The sequence below is a fragment of the Hoplias malabaricus genome, chromosome X2 (genome assembly GCF_029633855.1).
Source record: "Hoplias malabaricus isolate fHopMal1 chromosome X2, fHopMal1.hap1, whole genome shotgun sequence".
In the NCBI taxonomy this organism is placed as follows: Eukaryota; Metazoa; Chordata; class Actinopteri; order Characiformes; family Erythrinidae; genus Hoplias; species Hoplias malabaricus.
In genome coordinates, this window is record NC_089819.1 from 5,299,470 (window position 1) to 5,317,532 (window position 18,063).

An 18,063-nucleotide genomic window follows, 5' to 3' on the forward strand; every position below is an offset into this window, starting at 1 on the left:
CTTGTACAGCATAAGCATACAAGCATCTCATTTTTCCAGGTTTTCTCAGAAAGCCCAAATTGAAAGATCTTAGCCTCAATTATGTGAGCTCTAAAATGAAAATGATTTCAAACAAAAACAAAATCGAAAGCTAATGTGCAGTTAATTGAGGCTACAGCAGCATTAGTCTAAAGTGGGCTCTCAACTTACCAAATGCCTTAGAAATGACGGTACCAGAAAACATAGCAATGTGTTACGTTAGGATTTAGAAAATTTTACATTCAGTTCTGTGTCCAAACATTTGCCCAGTACACTACAGGGAGATGTGTACAAACTGACTAAAATCCCATGTGAAAATATAACAAACAGTACATGTGTACGATTTTTTGAAACAAAAGCATAGCATGAACTGTATTTTCATATGTGATCATGTTAAATCAGCTCTAGCATGAACACAACAGAATAATAACCACATTCAATTTACAGCATCTTGGAGAATGCAGATGGGAGATAGATGACTTTTATGAAGCTGATATGAATGTTAATAAGCACATATTTTACAGCAATAACTTATCGTACTATGGGTTAAACCTAGATAGGTTCCTCATTAGAGGTCCTAAGTCTACATTAAGCTCTGGTTAGTGCCGCAGAATGTTTTTCTCGTGAGGCAAATATAAGCCCTGAGACACGTATCCCATAAATCCCAGAAGCTGAACACCAAAGGTTTCTCTGGTCCAAAGTGGATGAAGCAGGATGAGATGGAGGGGGTGGGGGTGATGAAACAGTGTTTGCAAAGCAGGATTGCTCAGCCAGGAAACAAAAGCAAAGGGCAGCACCATTGTTAAGGGGGTTCCAGGTATTTTTCTACATTTCCACATACACACTCCAATGGAAAGACATTGGATTGATGTGTAATGATTAATTGTATAATACTCTATGGACCCAATGGAGTATTTTGTTTACTATCCTAAACAGCCAGTTTTCCAAAACCACCAATACGTTTTCTTTGATACTATACTGCCCTAAAATACCCTGCGTTTACTTTTCTACCTTTAAAAAAGTACATTAGACCAAAATCTGGAATTCCCTTTAACTAAGAGACTCCTGTTACGCTATGGATGCCCACAGACAATGTCTGTAGTGAAGGAGCACCATTGATTTCCTCACAGATTGTGCCTTTAAGAAAAAACAAAATAATACTTCAATGCAGACAGACTTATGGCACTGGTCTTGAAATGACCATGGTTCTCTGGGTTAAGCATGGCAAAAAGGCATTGCAGACAAGGAGCAAGGTGTGCGAGAGGGTCACAAAAATAATCACAATCCCAAACAACAGAGACAGAACCGAACACAGCAGAACCTACCATGCATGCATTTACACCCAGGAGTCAACAGGCTGAGGCTTGACATCGCAAGCGTCCACAAGACTGATCGCCGGCCTGTTGCTCCGAATGTAGTGCTTCCTATTCGTATCATTCTGCAGCAAACAGGAGGGTTAGAGGTCAGCAAAAAAAATAAAAAATATATATAAAATGTTGATAAAAGAGAGTCAAAGGTAGGGTCAAAGCTGCAAGAGTTAGTCCTCGTGAAGAGGAAAGCATTGAAAGAAAACAAGGGGAAAGTGAGGGAAAAAAAGGGGGGCAGAGGAAAACAACAAACAACCAAAGTGAATCCATGCAAATCACAACAGGTGAACAGGGAGAGAACTGTTAGAATCTTTTAGCAAAAACCATCAAACCTGTGAAAGCAGGGTTGGCAAGGTGGGCGCAGTGCTTCAAACGAAACAATAGGGGGAGCAGCTGTGTGACCATGGGGTAAAAGTAACACTTATTGACTGTTAATAGCATGTAATATCGTCTCCTAATTTGACAACTTTGCCATTGGTAGTAGCCCAAGCTGATATATGTTTATCGTAGCACTCCCATTCACATATAGGTTTTTTGAGTCTACATTGGACAGCTATAGATCAGAACTTAAACTTCCATTATTATCTCCATCCACTATCTGTAACCGCTTATCCAATTTAGGGTCGCGGGGGGTCCAGAGCCTACCTGGAATCATCGGGCGCAAGGCGGGAATACACCCTGGAGGGGACGCCAGTCCTTCACAGGGCAACACAGACACACACACACTCACACCTACGGACACTTTCGAGTCGCCAATCCACCTGCAACGTGTGTTTTTTTTTGGACTGTGGGAGGAAACCGGAGCACCCGGAGGAAACCCACGCGGACACGGGGAGAACACACCGACTCCTCACAGACAGTCACCCGGAGCGGGAATCGAACCCACAACCTCCAGGCCCCTGGAGCTGTGTGACTGCGACACTACCTGCTGCGCCACCGTGCCGCCCAGAACTTAATCTTAATAAGACTAATTATGATCTTTGTGAAAGCTGGAGAGGGGGTTCAACCACTGACTTTATGATACACTCATCAGCTGTAAGGTGTTGCTTTCACTGGACGTGGGTGATAAAAATTGGAAGCTGTGATGATACAAATAATGTTACAGAAGTAATATAGACGTTAACAAATTAGCATACTGATGAAGTTTATTCTGTCCACTAATTTGTCGATGAAAAACCGAATTTTGTGCAAATAATCCAATGAAATGAACTGTGATTTTAATCTTTATTCAGCCTTAGCAATTACGTCATTTACTTTTATGAGAACAATAACACTATTGAGGTGAGACAGAAGACATGCAGGAGGACATTTAAATAAGTTATTTGGTCTTTTTGAGCTCATTCAGATGTCTTCAATAATGAACGTGGTCTGTGGCTATTGAGCAGCTGAACTGCAGGGCAGTTAATCAATTCCCTCATCTGGACAACACTGAATGACTGAGGCCCATGTAATCGAACACTAAAGAGGCTCACACATTCAAGAATCGATGCCTCCTACCACTTCCACACGTCGTCCATAGCATGGAAATAAGGACACACTATATGTTTTTCTACTTAATATCTTTGATCCAATCCCCAGCAGGAAATCCTGAGGCTCATGTTTCCAAATCTCTACTCACAAGGCTTCTGAAGGCAACGCTGCCTTCAAAGAGGCAAGATGGAATTAGTGGGGATGAGAGCGGACAAACCACAGGGGTCTGGATGGAGCTTTACCGGACTATGGTAAAGTATTTAAAAATCTCCACCCATTGTGTGCTAACCAATCACATTCATCCCTCCAGTTTGCTGCTAAAACCAAGTATATTATTTCTTCCTCGAAGGCAGCTCTGCTTTCAGAACCATTTTGAATAGTGATTTTGTTCACAAGTACTTGAGTGAGGTCAAGCACAGGACAGGAGCTGGATTCTCTGGTGGTCTTCACATTCAGTCACAATTAATGACTTTAAACATCACATAGAAGTCTAGCCATTCACTAGTAACAGCAAAAAAACTGTTATTGATTGTTATAGCTAGCAAATATAGCTATACCTTAAAGACCCCTTAGAATACTCACCTGAAAGTAAGAGGGAGGAGGGGGACTGGTTTCCTATCCTCCTCCAAAAGTTACATAGTGCAGTTTCTATTCTCTGGCCCTTTAAGCCTAGTCCTGGTTGACACTGTTCATGTCTAAGCTAAGCAATGCTTCTAAAACCAACCTTTGGTTATAGCCACCCAGGAGCTCCTGGGATAAATTACTAATGCTTGCTTTCTGTAACATGACTAAACTATAATTTTCTTATACATATAGTAATTATCAATTATTGTGATACAACAAAATGTGTCCTTATTTGTCATTTCATAGCTCTACTTCAGAGCATTTCACATTAATGTTGCATCCTCAACGTCTCCCTAGAAACATAAAACCATCATCAAAAGGAAGATATGTTATACAATAGTTATCCATTTATGCCCAACTCCTGCCATCCTGTTTAGGAATAAGAGACATATTAGTAGAAATGATCATTTTAATCAGTCAAAATATTATGACCACCTCCTTGTTTCTGCATTGTCATTTCTCACAGCTCCACTAGTCAGACAGGAGCACTTTGTAGTTCTACAATTAGACTCAAATACAGATCTCTTGATCTGCATAGTTTGCTTGCCCTTTTTAACCCTGTTTTTCAATGGTCAGGACTCCCACAGAGCAGGTATAATTTGGGTGGTAGATCATTCTCAATGCTGCAGTGACACTGATGTCGTGGTGGTATAAGTGGATCAGACACAGCAGTGCTGCTGGAGTTTGGAGTCTGGAGTGACACTGAAGTCCTCAGTGTCACTGCTGGACTGAGAATAGTCCACCAACCAAAAATATCCAGCCAACGGCGTCTTGTGTCCACTGATGAAGGACTAGAGAACGACCAACAAAAACTGTGAAGCAACAGATGAGCTACTGTCTCTGACTTTACATTTACAAGATGGACCAATGAGAAAGGTGTGTTTAACAGAGTGGATAGAGAGGGTACATAGTGTTTAAGAACTCCAGCAGTACTGTCTGATCCCCTTGTACCAGAGCAACACACACCACCATGTCAGTGTCACTGCAGTGCTGAGAATGATCCATGACCCAAACTAGCAACCTAGATGTTCTATATATTCAAATACATGCATTTTGGAGGCTATTACTTTCATTCTGTAAATAGAGAGAGGTGGCACAGTAATTCCAATAATAATTTCACCTGCTGTAACTGTTTATAGCAACTCTGTTTTGAGGAATGTATTCATTGCCAATATGTAAATGCAGCTTGACTCTAAGTTGAACTAAAGGACAGTTAAAGGATAAAATGACATTAGCCTTATAACTCATAGGGCAAAAATGAAGAAGCACACCTCAGACACTTGGATGATCAACTACATAAATACATTTAGTTAAATGGGGAAATTTAGTCAATACAGAAGTCTTCCCAACTCTCACCTTCAGTGGCTCCCGCTCAGTCAAGTCTGACGAACCATCGCTGGTTTTGTATTTGCAGTCTTTGTCCCTTTGGTCAATAGTGGAATAGCCATCTGCGAAAGAGAGAGCGAAAGAGCAGACAGACTGCATTAGTTTTGAGTCACACACAAAGTATTACATAAAGCGTCGCTTTCCGTGCATCTTCTAAAGGAGCCATGACACATGCAAGACACTTCTGATAAAACTTGGGTGAGTGTTGATGTGCCGAAGCAGAACATTTCATTACCTCCCTGCTCCGAGGCATCCCTTTGCCTCTACTTCTTGCTACCATCTAAATGTCTCCCTCTCGCCCACCACCCCAGCTTCTCCCGGCCCACACACTGTCCAATTACTGTCAGTCAGGCTTGCCCAGAGCCCCAAAAGCATTGCGGGATGTGAGGCAGCATGGTGGAAGGGTGTAGAGGCAAAGGCTGATGAGTGCACTCCTCATCTGCATGTGCCCTTTGGGGACTGGCTTTTCTGCTGCAGTTTCTAGCACTGCGCTACTGACGCTAATGCTAATGTGGACCCTACAGAAAACCTGCTTACAATAATTACAGCCACTTTATTAGAAACCCTGCTTTGTAGATTCACCTTGCTCATATACACACAACCTATTTATTTTTAGCTGGTGGACCACTCCTAACCTAGTGGGGACATTGACAGTGTGTTAAACCCCGATCAACATGGCTGCGTCTGATATACTAGGGTGACCATACATCACCCTCTATTCCCTGGACAAGCTCTCTTTTTTGGACCTAAAACCTACTACTGTGCCACCCTGGGAACCACTAGATTAGTACAAATTATTTTTACACCCATCACTTCCCAGACAGATGAAACGTGGTCTCTGACTTTTGCACAGTGTTATAATTCACAGGGAATACAAACAGATTCCTCTGCCTCCACCACAATTATGAACAGTTGATGTTATGTGGTGGATAACACCACAGCTCTCATTTATTTGTGTTTGATTCTTAGTTTATGAATATTTCTAGCTCATAAGCTGTGCGTGACTGTGTGTAACCTGCCAAATGACATATTTGCTTTTCCATAGAAACTGGATAACTCCATGTTCCCATAAACTAGGGTATGTCTCAGTACCTGTTATATATACCAGTATATATATATATATAATTTCTGGTTGATAAAATGTAAATGTGCATGTTTTAAAATAATTAAAATCTCAATAAGAGTTTTCTGGGGTAAACTAGTTGCTTTAATGTCATTACAACACAGTGATTCTGTTTTGTAGCTTGGTAAGAAAAGAAAATATGAAGCAGGAACTGACAAGCAAAAGTGTTTTTATACTTCATTTATTGTTATTTCTTTATTTGTTGTGTAGGGCCAAGGTTTAAATGGGAAGCAATAATATTATCTGTCCATAAAGGCAATCGTTAGTTGTCTTTTTATAAAGTATCTTTATGTTTGCTGTTAGAACATAGTTGCCACCCCCTCTCACCAAATATATGGTCATCTCACTGCCTGACTGACTCTGTCAATGGCAGTGTCAGCACTAAGTGGGTGACTCACTGCCCAAATAGCATCTGGTCAGCAGTGGTCCTAATAAAGTGGTCAGTGACTGGTGCTTTTACACCAGAGTTCATCTCAACACACTTCTGCTGCCACAAGGACAGGAAGCAGACTAATAGTGTGGAGATAAGGGGGTTCAGTGCCTCTAGAGACCACAATGTTCCACATGAGACTTACGAACAAAGGACAACAATTTACTACCAGTTCATTGGACAGAGAGTGGGCAGACAGCATTCTGAAGAAACAGGCAAATTCCCAGAGCTCGACACAAACACCGTGTCAAAAGAGGAACTTCACAGACAGCATTAGAACCAAAATCATGGCTGCAAGCATTCTGTTAAAAAAATTTTTTTTTCCATCAGATTAGTGAAATAGCTGGAAGGCTGCCTTTCTGGCAACAATCACCAAATGATCATTTCCATTGCAAAATTCACAGATGGTAAAAACGTGTTAGAAAGTTTAAAGTTGCATTCCCACAAAACAAAACAAAAAGCACGGATGTTTAGGTCTTTGGACGGCATGCAAAACGCACTCTTACCTGGACCAAGCTCATCCATAGGTATCATAGCACCACTGCCACAGCCTCTGTCGCCTGCAAAGCATTCAAAGGCTGTATCTTTCATCACTTTAGTACATGACTAGTTTAATAGTGGTGCTTTTGTTACAAAAGACAAACTCAGAAGTAGACCTAGACCTAGGTGCAGCACTTGTGGCAGCGTAAGATATCAAATCACCCAAGGTAACAATCCTAGCATTGGATGGGAGAACACACCAAACTCCTCACAGACATTCACCCGGAGCGGGACTTCAACCCATAACCTCCAGGTCCCTGAAACCGTGTGACTGCGACACTACCTGCTGCGCCATCGTGCTGCCCCTATTCTAATATTAGAATAAAAAAAAATAAAATAAAAAAAACTGTGCACAGTACTGTACCTATTGTAAAATTATTTTGGTCATTCTAAGAAGGATCCTAACTCAGTGAATGCAGGATCTTCAGAGGTCCTAAAATGTACATTGTAACATGTATCAATTTTTGCCTTTTGCACAAGTGTGATAACTGACTGCAGCACCGTGTTCAACCAGCTCAGATCAATACCCAAATGCAAAAAATGTAAGATACCTCATAACTCAACAAGTTAAAAAGTGATCATGTGTGGGAATGCTACTACCTTGTTGTGCTATACTCAGTAAATGAACTTAAGTTAATGAGGTTTTACAGTGACTAGTACTTGTTACTCTTGTAAATCAATTAACTGACAATAAACTACAGGCCAGGACCAGGCCTATCCAGAACACCACTATATAATTCTGACAAATTGAGAAGGATGAAGTGGGAATGTCAGCTAGACGTATCATACATCTACATATATCGTCTGTGAACTGGCAATGTACGGTGAAACAGCAATAACAAAAGAATTTGACATTTGAACATGCTGTCATCTTGAAGACTCCTCTCTTAATGAGATGCTTGCAGCTCAAGTTGCTTTTTATTTTAGCAATAACTTCAGCGATTAATTCTGGTGGAGGGGAGGTGGTCTAGTTACTTGCAGCCTTGCCTGTAACAAGAAATGTCTATTTCTTTCCAATTTCCAGTGTTAATGTCATACTAAAACCCTTGATTAACTCTGAATGATGAGATGTGGTGGGAGCACCAAAGGTCAAACACAAGATGGCGTGAGAGAGGCAGTGATGATCATAAATGGTTATGAAGAACAGACAATGCACTTGCCAAGATGGAAATAATCTATGACTGTACTTGCTAATGTCTACTGAGATACATCTATGGAACTATACATACACAAAAACACACTCTCTCTCTAGCACTTGAAACAAAGGAATCATGACGCTGGTGTGACTCCTGAACTGTTTGTATTCACGTTACATTTCAGTTGGTTTTCTTGTACTAACCTTGGTTCTTCTCCATGAGGGGCAGGGTGGTGTCGTCGTAGCCTGGCTTTCCACTCTTGGAGCCTTTGGGAGCTCCACTAGCGGTGGGCTGCAGGAGGAGAATGCAGAAATTCAGCACAGAAACAGTGAGATGGTTTAACAAATCAATATTCTTAGATAGCATGAAGTTGACACAGAAGTGCTGTATGTCAAAACATTTTAAGACACTACTTACAATTAACAAATACTGCTCATTGAAAAGGCACCTATGGTAGACACAGCTATAGAAATACAGCTTGTAAGATCTACATAGAAAAGGACTGTCAACAGAATGGGGTGCTGTCTAGGGCTATTAAGCAGTGAAAACACAAGCTTTATGAAACTTCATGAATTTCTTTCAGTGCTCACTATTGATCTTGGTGCTGAATTCTAGCCCAAAGCCCTCATAGAAAAGTAGAATCCATTACTGAAACAATGGTGTGGGGGGGGGGGGCATACTCCCATTGACTACACTTGATTTCACTACAATGAATTGTGTTGTTCACTATGTTATATGAAGTGTCCAATAATTGGCCTTAAAAACCTGTGACTTTCCCAGAAGCTCACAAAGTGGTTTTGGATCAGAGTGACTCCAAAGAATAGAGAAGTTCACCTGTTTTTACCAGAAACTATAAGAGATACCTTACTTTTAGAGGAACATGCCTGGAACTTTTACAAATTGTCCTATAAAGGCAAGGCCAGTGCCCCTAAAAGCTCTCAAGAGCCCTTGATGGAGGTCTCAGAGACACAGAGGGCACTTTGCTGGATGCAGGGGACTTGATGAGGTTAGATCTTGTAGGTAAGCTAGCAGATGAAAGATTCCCTCTGTGTCCCCATCTCAGATTACATCGTACCTGAAAATGAGTTTTGCTCCAGCCATCCTTGGTTAAAGTATTCCTCAGTTCCTTGTAGCTCCAGACAGTCTGCAGGATGTGGGAGGCAGCCTTGGTCTCTCTGGCTGACTGGCTGCAGGGCAGGAAACAGAGGATGGAGATTTTATACAAGATCTAGTACCAATTTCAGTTAGGAGAATGTAGCATTTAGCAAGGTCAGACATTTGACAGTGACTCTAAGCTGTTTTATAAAGGGTGAATGACAAACCACACTACTGCCTTAGTACGCTAGAGGGTGCAAGGCAGCTATGTACTGAGACATTCCCATACCCAACCGTTGATAATTTTGGTGGAGGTAGAGGAATCTAATTGCATCCCTTTTGAATTATAACACTATGTAAAAGCCAGAGACCACCCTTCAACTGCCTGGGAAGTTCATTTTTCATTCATTCATTACCTGTAACCGCTTATCCAGTTCAGGGTCGCGGTGGGTCCAGAGCCTACCTGGAATCATTGGGCGAAAGGTGGGAATACACCCTGGAGGGGGCGCCAGTCCTTCACAGGGTAACACAGACACACACATTCACACCTACGGACACGTTTGAGTCGCCAATCCACCTACCAACGTGTGTTTTTGGACTGTTGGAGGAAACCGGAGCACCCGGAGGAAACCCACGCGGACACGGGGAGAACACACCAACTCCTCACAGACAGTCACCCGGAGCGGGAATCGAACCCACAACCTCCAGGCCCCTGGAGCTGTGTGACTGCCACACTACCTGCTGCACCACCGTGCCGCCCTACTGCCTGGGAAGTGATTTGTGTAAAAATAATTTGCACTAATCTTGTGGTTCCCAAACTTTTTCTGCAGCGCCCCCTTTTGTACATGTGAATATGTCTTTTGCATTCTGACACCACTGTTATTTATTTTGAACACTGAAATTCATACAAAACCGCAACTTATCAGCTTACGTCACTGTGTAGAGTAGCTGCCATATTGGGGACCTACTCATTACTCAAACACACAACTCATATAAAAACTGTTATGTTTTTCTTCTTCAACACTTTTTGTCCTCGATTAGATATTAAAATTAGTGAAATATAAGTATGGATCCCTGGTCCATTTATCCACGACATATTTGTAAACAGAGCTCTAAGCCAAATAGTGCCATGCTCCCTACATAGTGCACATCACAGATAATAATAAAAAAAAATGTAAACCTAAGAGCTGACAAATTTTTTTTTTCGTCATACAATACACTATGTGAGTGTAGAAATTTCGTTTAATTTATGACAGACAATGTGCCCTACAGAGGGTGTAGGGAGAATTTGGCTTGTGTCTCTTACATACTAAAAAAACAAAATAAATAATAATTAAAAAAAGACTGAAGTAAGATGATTACTGAAGCTTTTATATGATCTGTGTATGAATATCTCACACAGATTCAGTCACAAGAGCTGAGAAATGCATTGGGGTATAACATATATAACATAAGATTTCCATTGGATCTTATGCTAATGTGGCTAACAGAGTATAACAGTCTTTTTCTCCTCATTTTCAAACAGTGCGATTATATTACTCATATTATTTATTGTATTATTTAGCAGCTTTGAATCTGAGAAATGCAGAAAAGAAAAACAATTTAAAACCAACTTTTCCAAAATAGATCTGGACATTATCAGATGTTTTCACTTCATTAACTCCCTTCATCAACTACAGTTATATGGAGTTTACTAAACTTGAAAAAGGCAAATTATGAGCTGAGCATGTACTGATGTTTTAAGGACATATAGTTAATCTACTCCAATTGATGCTCAGTGAAGGACAAAATCAAGCCTGATTGGGCTTTATCAAAGAGTGTGGGTGTGAATAATAGAAATGAGGTGTGAAATAAGGTCAGGTAGGACTGTCTATTGAAGAAAGGGATGATTAAAGAGTCACTTCTGTTCTCTGGAGGCATTTGATGTTTTCTAAGAGGGCAATTGTTAATTCCTTCCGTGTCTCCATTCTTAGGAAACATGTAAAAAATGCTGTAGAACTAGAGTACACAAAGTCCACACCAGACTTTAATTATGAGTGCAGTTTCTAGAACTTTCCTACTCTCTCTGACTCACAATGTCTGTGATACATAATCTCCCCATTACTGTTCTATAATATATGTTTACAATGAATAATGCAGCCATTCAACAAATACACTATTAACTAATATGAATGACTAAACAAATGTATGCAAAACAGCTCCGGAGAGACATAAATCTCATATATATTTTACTAAACAAGAATACAATGTTCTTCATATTGCCTGCACATAATGATAAAGTGGAATTCCATTTGTCACTGGCAAAAGAAAAAGCTTAGTTTCACTTTCTAACCTCCTCTTTATCTCTTTACTGAAGCAGAACCATATTTTAGCTTCCATTTCACGAATATTACTGAACGGAATTACAGCCGACTGAAGCAAAACATTAAGTCCACTTGCTGATATGATGTTTAGGTATGTGACACATCTCAAACCGATGTCCAAATGAATGTCCAGACCCAGGTCTTGACTTTACACACTTCACTGCTTGAGGCCCTATGACTCTAATAAAGAAGAATTGTAAAACATAGAAAATAGGCAAATATTTTCAAGCATTAAATATCCAACCATACGCAACAGCATTGGTTTAGCACTTACAAGCCTCATTCACTCAGTGCATTGTATGTGTAGATAAAAAAAAACATATAATAAATGTCTCATCTCACTGTTGGGTGAAGTAATCTATGTAGAGAGAATGGAACTAATTGGAACTCACACAAGCTTCTCATTTTGGTTGCTTTGCTGTGCTGCCAGTGTTGGCTGAGGCGAACGTTCTATGTGCATGCTTACAGTTAAACAAACACATGCCCACGAATTGGATATGTATTCGATCTAGGACCGCATATGAAAGTGACATGATTTGACATGTCCACACAGCCACAAAAAGATCAGATCAGTTACATTAAGGAAAAGGTCAGATCCAAGCCATTTCAGCCTGGTAATGTGAAAGTAGCCTTAGTGATCCCCCAGAGGGGTGCTAGCTGAAGAGTTATTATTGTTGTAGGGGTGGGTTTTCTTCTCAGGTTTAGCTTTTATGGCCTGAGCTGGAGGCTCAGCACAAACAGTCACAGTCTACCACTACATTTCACAGATTCAAAAAATGTTTGGAAGTTCACAGTTAGCATAAATAACCATTAAAGTGACTCCAAAAACGCTACCTGGTCCTGTTGATGGCCACAAGCTTGTCGATGGCCTGAGCCGAGATGAGTGAGCGGGCGTTCTCTGAGCTGTCCGTCACAATCTCATGGATGGTGTTGAGGATTGCCACCACTGTGTCCTCCTCCAGGTTCTTGGCTGGCCGTTGCTGACCACTTGGCAGGTTGCTGACCAAGTCTCTCATGGCGTAACTCCCTGTGGTGGGCAACAAAAAAATTCTTTAAAAAATAAATCACATTCATCTTCTCCTACTCTGTAAAAGATGCCTTAAAAAAAGAGAGAATGTCTTCTACTCAGACCAGAACTCTGACATTTATCCCTCATGAGATTCTCTTAATTAGAACTTTGAAGATTATTCAGCCTATTAAATATTTCACTTATTTGAAAATATGAAATGGTATTCTCGCTCTGGTGAAGCAGCTGGTGAACATTGCTTCTCTTGAGCCTTCATTCCTCAGATGTAATTTTCACTTTCCAGTGGAGGCAGATGTAGAAGGTTTCATTGAGAGCGTTGTTGAACATTTTCTAAGATAAATACAATTAACCACTAAATTCTTGACAATTAAATTCACTGCACCAGGCTTGAACCTGCTGGTGTCTTCAAGGCCTACTGGACCATTCAAATTTTACTTCATTTTTGGACCAAATACATTATATTGCTTGTACATCTCAGGAGACATTATATATTAGTTAAATTTTCTAAGCCTCAATTTTAAGTCTGAATTGTATTTTAAAAACAAATGCCCAATTCTGGTATGATATAGATCTACCTAATTATACCTACAGTCAGAATTGTACCTGTACCCTCTTTGAATTCTATAATTTTATGTTTCAGGTGATAATATTAAATGTCTGGAACTTTGAAGGTCTTAAAATTAGGTAAATACAATGAAAAAGAACATGATATATTGCAATGTGTCACAAATATTCTTAAACAAAATTAGGCCAGAAGACAGAAACACATTGATCTACTGGAGATGCATTTACGAACCATCGTGTCTCGGTCAGACATTCTAGGCTTCCTCTCTCTATGCTCGTGGCAGAGAAATGGCACATGAGATTATGTGTTAATTTAAACAGTGAATAAAATCTTACAGACACATTAGACTTCAGCCACGTACAAAAAAACTGTCGTTTTTCTCCTCAAACATACTATTCCACCTTAAAAGATGTGGAGCTTCTGAACATAAACAAACCACAGTGAACAGTGTTTCCCCACAATCAAAGACATTGCCTTTAACACAATTCCAAGGAGGAAAGACATCAGCAATGTTCTTAGAGAAGCAATTGTGCAGCCCATAAATCTGGGGAGGATTATAAGGCCATCTCCAAACAATTGGAAGTCTATCATTCTACAGGGTGGTTAGTGATATTAACTTCCTGTTTGTGGCACATTATTATATGGGAGGGGGAAAACTTTTCAAGATGGGTGGTGACCATGGCAGCCATTTTGAAGTCGGCCATTTTGGATCCAACTTTTGTTTTTTCAATGGGAAGAGGGTCATGTGACACATCAAACCTTTTGGGAATTTGACAAGAAAAACAATGGTGCTTGGTTTTAATGTAACTTTATTCTTTCATTAGTTATTTACAAGTTTCTGCCCATTGTGTTGGATTGTCAATGCAACCCTCTTCTCCCACTCTTCACACACTGATAGCAACACCACAGAAGAAAGGCTAGCACAGGCTTCCAGTATCCGTAGTTTCAGGTGCGGCACATCTCCTATCTTCACAACATGGACAATTGCCTTCAGATGACCCCAAAGATAAAAGTCTAAGGGGGTCAGATCTGGAGACCTTGGGGGCCATTCAACTGGCCGCAATGGTCACCACCCATCTTGAAAAGTTTTCCCACCTCCCATATACTAATGTGCCACAAACAGGAAGTTAATATCACCAACCATTCCCATTTTATTAAGGTGTATCCACCCTGTACAGTGAGAGAAGATTATTCACAAGTGGAAAACATTCAAGACAGTTGTTTTCTCAGGACTGGATGTCCCAGCAATTTCACCCCACATTCTCAGAAAAAAAAGATACATTATTGGTAACTAAAGGAACAAACAGTTTAAATGTACTTTTAAAGGTACAACAATGTTTTAAAATCTAGCTGTGTTCCCTAAAATTACATAATATTCTCTTCTACAGAAGGAGAGGTGAATTTTTGCAAACATTCATTATAGATCTGTGTAAAATAAGGAGAACATAATAAAATAAAAGTCCAGGAGAGGAAATAAGGCTTATGAAATCAACACAATTTTAAAATCTACAGTTATAATAGAATAAGGTACAATTATGTGTGTACCCTGATTGAAGGTACCTTGAGCGTACCACCATAGTGACAGCCAAAGGTACCATTACAGTGACAGTTTTTCTAACAGTGCAGGTCAGACCATGCAGTGCTCAGAGGGAAAAAAAATCCAACTGCTACATCTCAGACTTTACAGGACTGAGCTACGTGGAGAAAAAGACAAGTATGGCTTATTTGGAAGAATTGCTTGGAGAAGGCACCATCTTTCTAAAAAAGAAAATGGCAGTGCAGTTTAAGATTGCAAAGCTGCATCTGAACAAAGTGTAAGCTTTCTGGAACAATGTTCTTTGGACTGATGGGACCAAAGTGAATATGTCTGGCCACAATGTACAGCAACATGTTTGGCAAAAAAACCCAACACAGCATATCAGCGCCAACAACTCATACTAACTGTCAAGGACAGTGGTGGAGGGGTGACGAATTGGGCTTGTTTTGCCAAAAAGAAACATGGTGTTGGAATGGCTCAGTCAGAGACTTGACCTCAAACTAACAGAAGTGCTCTGGCAGGACCTTAAAGGTGCTGTTCACAACTGTAATCAAAAAACACTTTTTATAATTTGCTAGCTCTCCAGTCTGTTTCCGTGCTAGAAACTAGTGTGGTGTGTTTACGAAGCCCCGGTAAATGAATGAAAAGGTAAACTGTATGCTAGTCTCTCTCTGCTCATCTCAGAGGCATCTGGAGTATTTTTAGATAGAGGAGAGAACTCCAAACATTGAAAAGCTGAACCAAAATCAGGATATTAAGATTGCTTCATATGTGGGAAAGAAATTTTTGTTATTTTTGTTGTTTCTGATCATTTAAGGTGGAAATGTCTCCAAATTTGGGAGACGGTTTACTGCAAATGCTACATAACTAAACTAGGGTGACCAGACGTCCTCTTTTACCCGGACATGTCCTCTTTTTTAGACTTAAAAAAATGTCCGGGGGGAATTTCACAAAGGATTTTGAAGAAAAAAGGATTTTGTTTTTCTAGAGTTTACATACAATTTCAAGAAGCATTCCCTTCACAAACTAGTCCCGCCCTCCCCTACCCCGAGTGAGAAGGGGGAGTGGTGAAGTAGCCTAGAATCTTCTGATTGGACGGTCTGACTGTAGAGCTACCGTTATTGGTCGATAACCTTCTCTGTAAACATTTAATTGGTCAGTCTGCACGTCAGTAGTCCTTGTTTACGTCAGGCAAAGCTCATGGACCTATCCTCATCTCGAGCAGCTATGCTGAAACATAAAATAAGTTCTCGGAAGAATTAAAAAAGAAATTCCCATGTTTTGTGTAGAAAATAAAAGGTGTAAAGGACCTAAAAGCACACATAGGTTAAGCTAAGCATACAACGGCAGCGAGGGGTGATGGCCCAGCCCCCCCCCCCCCCCACCCTGAGACGTGTCCTCTTTTTCACCATCTCAGATCTGGTCACCCTAACTAAACAAGTCAAATTACTGGTTTTCTGTGATAATTCAAATAAATAAAAACGTAAAGATAAGTTAAACTTCAGCCACGGACAAGCAGTCATTTTTTCCCCCTCAAACACACCGTTGCACCTTAAAAGACTCTTAGCTTCTTAGCTAGGGCTTGGTGGTCTTCTCACCGATAAGGTCTTTGTTGCGGCGGTCAATGGACAGGTTGCGGAGGGCAATGGCCACAGCCCGGACCACCTTGTCGGAATCTGAGCGAAGCAGCTCCACCAGGATGGGAAGACCTTTCTCCTTCCTCACTGTGGCTCGGATGTAGTTGGACCACTGCAGAAGAAGAACAAAGGGAATGTTGTGGGCAAATGTTTGTTCCTCCCTGGTCAAATGAATTTTTCATTGTTTTAAAACTTAAGAACCAGATGCAAATATTTCATAGTCACATATGTGATGCGTATTAAATGTAGGAGGACACATTGTCCACTGCTGGAAAAACTAAATAAAAATCTGGTCTACTTTTCAACATCCCTGGAAAAGACCAGATAATAAGTTAATAAATTTAATAAATAACAACCCCTTAGAAATGATTCAAATTACCTTGGAATTACCCGTTGTTACGCTGACTAAATATGAAAATGAAGGGAGTAGTTCTCTATATTTTATACATTTGCTTATCCAGAGCAAATCTTTTTTTATTCTAATACTTTGAAAACCATGCAATATTTCACCCAACGTTGCAATGTCAGAGTGGCCAGAGAAAAGGCATTCAGTATGTTTCTATCCACACTGCAAAGTCGTCACATTAGGAAACATTCCATTGCTCCGTTCTCATCCAGTCCAGGAGCCACTAAATAATAAAATGTGTTGCTATTAAACTTCACTGTCTCCGTCTCCTTGATTCATGAAACCCTCTCTGTCTGAGATGAAAGAAACCTCTCTTCTCGACTAGCTCTGTGCCCTTGAGATATAATTATACATCTGCAGTCCCTCATTGCAGCCAGTAGGGGGAGGTGGCGAGCTTTTTCCAAATTGTAATCTCCCACCACGGTGGGGATGAAGGCACAAAATCCTCTTACGGAGCTATGAACGCGCCCCAGTCTCAGGGGATTCGGAGTGTTAGAGGATTGTGGTCCCAGTGTGTGGCCCCCACACACATAGCATTGGTCGGTACAGTGCTCAGAAAGGGCGGGGAAGACACGAGAAACAACAGGAAGCTGCAGAAGAGCGAAATGATTGGATTTGCTTCTGGAGTAAGCTTGATATTTATGTATTTCCGAGCCTGAATTAGATAATATAAATAAGCAGTGAGCTCTGAGGGACACCGATAGAGCAAGGCTCGTTTAAACATGCTAATTTCAACATGAGCGTTGTGTTTCTACTTCATTACACAGCTCTAAAATGCAGTTTCCTACTTTTTGTGTCCTGTGCATGGTTTGTTTCCACTTAAGTGTCCTATAGAACTCTGGCTGGGTTTCATACAATCAAGAAATGCATGTCTTGTGTGCTTTTTGCCATGTGTTTAAGATTACTGGCTTGTTCGAACATCTCTTCCCTGCCCACAAATTCATTTCCTGCCAATATTCTTGAGTCTGTCATTTAACATTTGGATGTACATATTAGTATTCATGACATTTTCAATGAAAGTCATCTCTGCTACACCTGCTGAATTCATTCATCCCCATATAACACACTACCTCCCCATATTTCACAGATTGCACAGAGCAGCCATGCTTTACCCACCCTTAATTTCAATTTTCAAATCTTGCTGTAAAAGTACTCTGGAAGTAATGGCCTGGCGGTTGTTCAGTTCAAGACTGTGACCTTTATTCACTCAAGGTCTACAGTGTTTTTAATGGGTTTCTACACTATTCTACTAAAGTCATACAAAAGGTAAGTCTTAGACATAATTTCCTAACAAATGAAAATGATAGTTAATTTAGTTGTTACCGCTTCTCAGACATTA

General features: G+C 40.5%; 1 protein-coding gene across 10 annotated transcripts in view; it reads right to left on the bottom strand.

Moving 5' to 3' along the window:
* Positions 1–18,063, bottom strand: part of LOC136676432 (splicing regulator ARVCF-like) — a 292,709-nt gene that overhangs the window by 4,459 nt on the left and 270,187 nt on the right. For 7 of the 10 annotated variants that reach the window (XM_066653451.1, XM_066653446.1, XM_066653445.1 and 4 more), the window contains 7 exons: positions 16,280–16,430; positions 12,387–12,579; positions 9,170–9,281; positions 8,298–8,385; positions 6,925–6,978; positions 4,836–4,927; positions 1,344–1,456 (listed from right to left, as the gene is read on the bottom strand). In XM_066653451.1, coding sequence (XP_066509548.1) covers positions 1,355–1,456; positions 4,836–4,927; positions 6,925–6,978; positions 8,298–8,385; positions 9,170–9,281; positions 12,387–12,579; positions 16,280–16,430 — 792 coding nt within the window. In that variant the 3' untranslated portion in view covers positions 1,344–1,354. The remainder of the gene's footprint in view (positions 1–1,343; positions 1,457–4,835; positions 4,928–6,924; positions 6,979–8,297; positions 8,386–9,169; positions 9,282–12,386; positions 12,580–16,279; positions 16,431–18,063) is intronic. The other 3 variants (XM_066653447.1, XM_066653448.1, XM_066653449.1) reach the window with 3 other exon arrangements.